Source organism: Echinops telfairi, unplaced genomic scaffold (genome assembly GCF_000313985.2).
Source record: "Echinops telfairi isolate 266 unplaced genomic scaffold, ASM31398v2 ScPeMD7_20;HRSCAF=75, whole genome shotgun sequence".
NCBI classification, from domain to species: domain Eukaryota; kingdom Metazoa; phylum Chordata; class Mammalia; order Afrosoricida; family Tenrecidae; genus Echinops; species Echinops telfairi.
The window spans coordinates 8,112,786-8,119,626 of NW_022103917.1; the positions used below are offsets into that span (position 1 = coordinate 8,112,786).

General features: G+C 40.6%; 1 protein-coding gene and 1 long non-coding RNA gene across 2 annotated transcripts in view; both read left to right on the forward strand.

Annotated features, from left to right (window-relative positions):
• The window catches only part of RBMX (RNA binding motif protein X-linked), a 4,661-nt gene extending 3,167 nt beyond the window's left edge, over window positions 1-1,494 (forward strand). Inside the window, exons 5-8 of the mRNA XM_004713392.2 lie at window positions 6-95; window positions 168-293; window positions 385-467; window positions 1,097-1,494. Of these exons, the coding sequence (XP_004713449.2) occupies window positions 6-95; window positions 168-293; window positions 385-467; window positions 1,097-1,407 (610 nt within the window). The 3' untranslated portion in view covers window positions 1,408-1,494. The remainder of the gene's footprint in view (window positions 1-5; window positions 96-167; window positions 294-384; window positions 468-1,096) is intronic.
• A 42-nt stretch (window positions 1,495-1,536) lies between these two features.
• LOC123521490 lies at window positions 1,537-4,820 on the forward strand. Its single transcript, XR_006679925.1, has 3 exons — window positions 1,537-2,300; window positions 3,195-3,275; window positions 3,838-4,820. It is a non-coding gene; the product is annotated as an uncharacterized LOC123521490 (long non-coding RNA).
• The last annotated feature ends 2,021 nt before the right edge of the window (window positions 4,821-6,841 follow it).

The window sequence follows — 6,841 nt, forward strand, 5'->3', positions numbered from 1 at the left end:
GATAGTTATGGAGGCCCACCACGAAGGGAACCCCTGCCCTCCCGTAGAGATGTTTATCTGTCCCCAAGAGATGATGGATATTCTACTAAAGACAGGTACGTTGCACTGCCACTTTATTTGTTATTAAGGTGTGGGGGGCATGCGTCAAGTTAATTTTGCTTCTATAGTTATTCCAGCAGAGATTACCCCAGTTCTCGTGATGCAAGAGATTATGCACCACCACCAAGAGATTATACCTATCGTGATTATGGTCATTCCAGTTCACGTGATGAGTATCCCTCCAGAGGCTATAGGTAAGCCCCTTTGCAGTGGTGGTTTGATTGTATAGATGGCTCCGTCCAGTATGATGTTCTTGTACCTTACGGTGTGTCTGCCTTTCTTTAGTGATAGAGATGGCTATGGTCGTGATCGTGACTATTCAGACCATCCAAGTGGAGGTTCCTACAGAGATTCCTATGAGAGCTATGGTAAGACTTCTGGAGGGTCTTGAATGACTCCAGCTTGAATTTAGGGTTATGAAGCCAGTTTAATTAGGCTGTGTGGTGCTTGCTTTAAAAGGGGGTTTGCTTGCTTTTTGGAGGGGGTAACTATCAGCTGGGCTTATCCTAGTTTTGTTGAGGGGCTTTTATTTTCTAAGTTTTTGTTTTTTTTGAGGCTGTTTGCTTGCTTTGGAGGGGATTTTGCTTGCTTAAATTGGCAGCCTTATGTGTTTTCCCCCAACAGTGAAAATAAAATTTAAAACACTTTATTAACAAGATCAAATGTTTACCATTGCAATGTGAAGGAAAGTCTACAGTTCAAACTTGCAACTTATCACTGGAAAGTGGCTGAGTTTCTACTATAAAATAACAAGCTGTCTGGAATATCCTCTTGAAATACACACCGTCTTCAGTCTTTTCAAACAAACATTAAAATCAATCCATTTCCGTATCTCAGCAGATGAGCAAATCCCTGTTATGGCCAGCAATGGCAGAGTTTAAAACTTTCCCAGTTGAGAAAGTAAAGGTTTAATACAAGAATTCTGTAAATTCAGGTTTAAATGTTGTATATATACAATTTAAAGTGTTGCCATATTACCTGACCATTGACCCTGCAGGTAACTCACGTAGTGCTCCACCTACACGAGGGCCCCCGCCATCTTATGGTGGAAGCAGTCGCTATGATGATTACAGCAGCTCACGGGACGGATATGGTGGAAGTCGAGACAGTTACTCAAGCAGCCGAAGTGATCTCTACTCAAGTGGTCGTGATCGGGTTGGCAGACAAGAAAGAGGGCTTCCCCCTTCTATGGAGAGGGGGTATCCTCCTCCACGGGATTCCTACAGCAGTTCAAGCCGTGGAGCACCAAGAGGTGGTGGCCGTGGAGGAAGCCGATCTGATAGAGGGGGAGGCAGAAGCAGATACTAAAACCAAACAAAACTTTGGACCAAAATACCTGTTCAAAGAAACAAAAAAATGGAAACTATTCTGTCATAACTACCCAAGGACTATTAAGGAAAAATTGTGTTACTTTAAAAACCTGTTTTAAGTTCTCCCATAATTTTTATGTTCTTGTGAGGAAAAAGTAAAACCTGTTTAATTTTATTTGATTTTTATGACATTGCTTTCAACAAGCAAATGTTAAATGTGTAAGACTTGACTTGTGTACTAGTGTTTGTGATTCTCTTTAAGTTTTCCTGAAGGCCAATTCCTGTTTGATTCTTCCCAGTAAGTGAGGCAAGCAATACTTCCACAAACATCTAGCCATCTAAAATGGAGAGATGACTCGTTCTACTTATATAAACGAGCTAGATTTTAGAAGGGTTGGTTGGGTTTTCTGCTACTCTTAAGATTTCAGAGTGTCTTCAAACTGAAATCCCAAAGTGTTCTCAGGGTGAAGAACCTGAGATCAGATGCTTACTTAGGAAAGTGCTGTTCACTCAGTAAACCCGAAACAAAGGATAATGCTGGCCAATATATTGCCTTTCTGACATTTCCTTGGGAATCTGCAAGAGCCTCCCCTTTCCCCCTCCCCCGTTAAGACCATTTAAAGTGTGTATTAAACAACTACAGAATACTAAATAAAAAAGTTTGGCCAAAACCAACCATGAAGCTGCAAACGATGCTTGCTCTTACTGTTTCAAATTTTTGCAACTCTGTAGTGTCTCACTTTTAAAGGAACAGCTTGATTGCAAAGGAGAAAATAGATAAGCAATGAAGTTCTCTCCAACTTCTCAAAGGCTTATGACTTCTAAAAAGTGAATCAATCAGCATTCCACATCAGATTTAAAGCATCAAATGCCTGTGAAACAGCAAAGATGGTAAGCAAAGCAAACTAGTTTTTCCGTCTAAATCGAAATTGAACCGTTACTTCCTCATAGTACAGTAAGGCATACTGTACACCATGGCAATGGAAATGCTTTCTAGCTTTAAACACGTTTGGAAAAGCCAGATGTTCAATAGCATATTAGAAGTCCTCCAAATTCAGCACTTGGATTTTTAATTTTTATTTTTTTAAAGCATGTTGTGATGACACTTAGGCCTAAATAATGTAGCTATTGTTTACCAATAGCAATCTGGGGTCTGGGAGGGGGTATTTTTTTTTTTAAAGAATCTGATGGAAGACCTTTAAACATGCTACATTAGTGTATTTGAACATTTTTCATGTTAGTCTTTTATTCAATGTGGGAAATGGCTTAGCTTTGGGGGTCTCCCTCTTTGCCCCTATAAGCCATTGCAATCTTGACATTTAGTTGGATGCCTGACTTGTTTTTTAGTTCTATGAAACTACACTGTATGGAGAAAATCTATTGCAAGTGGTCATTAAAACAAAACCTGAGGCAACATGACCCAGGTCCAGCCATGAAGTTGAAAAAGATGCTCTTGAATATAGTAAACTTGAAGACCTCCAACTAAAAATCCTTTTACTGCACTTAATCCTTCAAATAAGTTTTGTGCGTTCAACTTATGGATTTAACATGGCAGTGCACCATTGGAACAGAATGACAATCCATAAGCCATGCAACTTAACCATTTAAGCCATTCCAGTCCATCCCAAGCCAGTGAATCCTTCACCACTTGAGAGAAGTAGTAGATCATGAAATACATTAAACTACAAGTCTGAACTTGCCTATTCTTCTGGGAAAGGAGGACAGTTATAGGCAAGTTTTAAAGAGTTTCATTGAGAGGTAACTAGTCTTCATCTGTTTTTCCAGGTTGATTATGGTCAAATCTGGTCATGGGAGTGCTGATTTATTCACTAGGTTGAGCTGGAGCAAGAGAACTCAAATGCTAAGGTAGGTTGTAATGGGTTAGTTAGGGCTTTTGTCATGTCACTACTATATAGCTTTGCCACATTTTAGAGTTGCAACTGGCAAGTTTTCTGATTCTCAATTGGTTTGCAAAAAGGAGAGAAACCTGGCTCTTGGAAGCAATGTGTAATGTAACCTGGCAGGTTAATTATTTGAATCACTGGTGAGGTAATTTTTAAAAGTAATCTTTCTACTTGTGGTTTAGTCCTTGTAAAATTACAAAGTTGCTAATAGAAAAATGTTTAATTGCTCTTTTCACTGGAATACGCCTTATATATTTGCACTTCTGGTCTGAAGCAGATTTGTTCAGACATTTTCATTGTTATTAGTGCACTACTACCAAGTTACTAGTTTGAGAGGTAGTACTTTTATTGGTGTGATAATGGATACACACCTGAAGAATGGTGCTTAAGAACTGCAGTGGGTGGTATCAAGTTTTCACTTGAAAACAATTGTTTTTTCCAGTTAAGGGAATTGTTAGATTAGGTAGGAGAGGTGGTATTGAATATGTAGCAATAAATATCTGACCCCATGTTTTTCATTTTAGAGTTGCTGAAGCAGAAGAGTGCTGATTGTCAATAAGTCACACCAGTTGGCAATACTCATCAGAGTTGGTTTGGTCCTGGCAATAGATTTTGCCATAAATGGTTCCTGTGGATCTCAGGGAGGAGGCATCACTGGGTTTTGTTCAAATGTGGAGTCTGAGTATCTGGGGCTAAGGTGCAAGTTCTCAGCAGAGGGGTCTGAAACAGATTGACTGGAGGTACCTGGGCGAGAGGTTACTCCTGCTCTGCTGGCTTTCGTTTTTATTAGTTATAGGACAATGCTGCGATTAAAAACTATTTGAAGGTTGAATGAGGGGATTGAAAGGCTCAAGTAGTAAAGCAGAGATTAGATGTGTGAAAAAAATGGGGAGGGTAGACAAAGATGACAAACTGCTTGAAATATCAAAACACTTTAAACAGGTAGCTAAATTACTTGGTAGGCACTATTCCTTTTGTAAGCCTACTTCAACTCTTAATCTTTTTTCTTGGTAACAGCAATATCAATGCTTTAGAGATAAGAGCCAGTAGTACAAAAAGCAGCCAATGGTCAAAGGATTTGAGCTTTGCATTTGGGAACCTGATAGGAACATTTTATCCCCCTCATTTGACAAACTTGTAATTAAGCAGAGCATACTTGCATAGGGACCATCTTCCATGATCACTTCAGTCAACATATTAGAGGCCCCTTTGCCTCTACATTTCTAGATAATCTTGGAGATCATGTAGAACATTGGTTATGGCAAATACCATGAATATTACATTAATACTAAGTGTGCTTAAATGGCCAAGCATGTTTTGACATGCTTATTGATCTAGCAGACTTCACGCCTAGAAAAAGTGAGGCTTGAGTCTCCCAACTTGGTTGTGAAAGGTGGGATGTTTATTTGTATAGCAGGTAGTAGTCTAACGTTACTAGGACTTGGATATAGTAAATTGCTTTTGGAATGTTTTGTATTTGATACTTAATAAAACTTGGTATACACGTTTTGGGTATGGAAATGGCTTTCTTTTCTAGTAAAAAATATATGGTACCGTCTTTGGGGGGAATTAAACATCATCTGGTCACCACATCTATTCCAGTCCACAAGAAGGTTCACGCAGCATTGTTTCGCCCCTGTCCCCTTCTGATTGCCATGCTTATTCCGAGTTGGCCAACTCCTGTCAGCTTTAGCTTCTTGTCAAATTAGTTTACTTTTTAATGTAAAGTCACTGGGACCCGTTCTACCAAGCCTTAGCACCTAAAATAGTACTTGGGAGGAATGCTGAGTTTGATTGTGGAAAGGAGGAATGTAGCTGATCAGTGGCCCCAACCTGAAATTCCAAGCAAAACTTAGGTCCAGTTTTTATCATAAGCATCAAGACTTCCCCAAAGGTAATTGGGGTCTGTTTCAATTTTGCTCCACTACCCTGAGGGGCTCATCTCTCTACAGCCCTGCTGTAGAGGGATGTCTAGTTGCATACAGATGGGCCGTGGGTCCCCTTTTCTCTAGTTCCTAAATGCTCCCTGCCCCACTATCCAAATTCTACCTGGCTAGACCAGAAGATGTACACTGGTACAGAACTTGGATTGGAATCCAGGACAGATAACCCCCTCAGGACCACTGGTGAGTGGTGATACTAGGAGTTTGTGATAGAAAGGGAACCAATTAGAAGGGTCTACATAAAACCTTGGAGGGTGGACAGTAAGATTACAAATTACCACGGGTTCATGAGCAGGGAGGGAGGGAAAAAAGCTGGTACCAAGGGCTCAAGTCGAAAGCAAATGTTTTGAGAATGAGGGTAACATGTTTGACATGTATGTATGGGTTGTGATAAGCGTTCTAGGAGCCCCTAATAAAATATTTTTAAAATACTGAAATGTACAAAGCAGGCCATTCCATTTGATTGCCTGGCGTTATCACAGTTGCCTGCCTTTGTTCCCCAAGAGTAAGCACCATTTTGGGTTTTAAGAGGCCGCCCCGCCCATATCTTTAGCTTTGCCTGTGTTTTGGTGGACTGCTGCTTAAGAGCATCAGGCTCTACTTGTTAAAAGACACCCACTGGGTGGTTCTCCGATGGGAGGCCTGTGAGTATTATAGCAGGGAGTTTGAGAATTTGGTTGGGGAATATAAATGTATGCACCTTTATGCATGAGCATATTGGTTGCTTTTTAGTACAGTACAGTTTTTGAAGGAAAGCTAGACTTCCTAGTTTTAACTATTAGGAATAAAGTTGCTAAAAATGTTTGGCTGGATGAAAACATGAAATTACTAGGATCACAGACTGGTACGTTTAGTTAAAAACACTGCCAGACATTTTCCCAAGGTAATGACATCGTAACTGCTTAAACCAAGAGGGGACTCCTGAAAAGTTTTAAGGAATTGGAAGATCGTGGATTGTGTTAATGTGTTTTCTGAAGCCCCTTCATGAGTGTCCTGATTACTTCGCACCTTCATCTTTTGGGGGTTAAGCCATTCTGGTGTTGCATTCTATGATTGTTTAACTTTGCATTACTCTTATAAGTAAAACTGAGCTCTTGGTTAAAGTGACGTATATACAGTGAAACATGTTCTCAAGTGTACAGTTGTGATCCGTTTGGGGGGTGGGGGGAGCGCAAACACATCTAGCCCACACTTCATGAAGATAATGTTTTTCACTCCAGAAAGTTTCCTTGTGTCTCCTCCCAGTTAATAGCCCATCTTCCACCCCCAGAGAAGGCAACAGTGACTTTGACCATACCATATTCACACATTTTAAGCATTTAAGAACATCGCCATTGGTGCAGCATAGCAACAGTGAAACATACAACTTTCCCCTAGTTCTTAAATGCTCCCCCCGCCCCCACTATCAGGATCCCAATTCTGCCTTACAAATCCGGCTAGACCAGAGGATGTATACTGGTACAGATAGGAACTGGAAGCACAGGGAATCCAGGACAGATGATCCCTCAGGACCAGTGGTGAGAGTGGCGATGCCTGGAGGGTGGAGGGAAGGTGGGGTAGAAAGGGAATCAATTATAAGGATCTA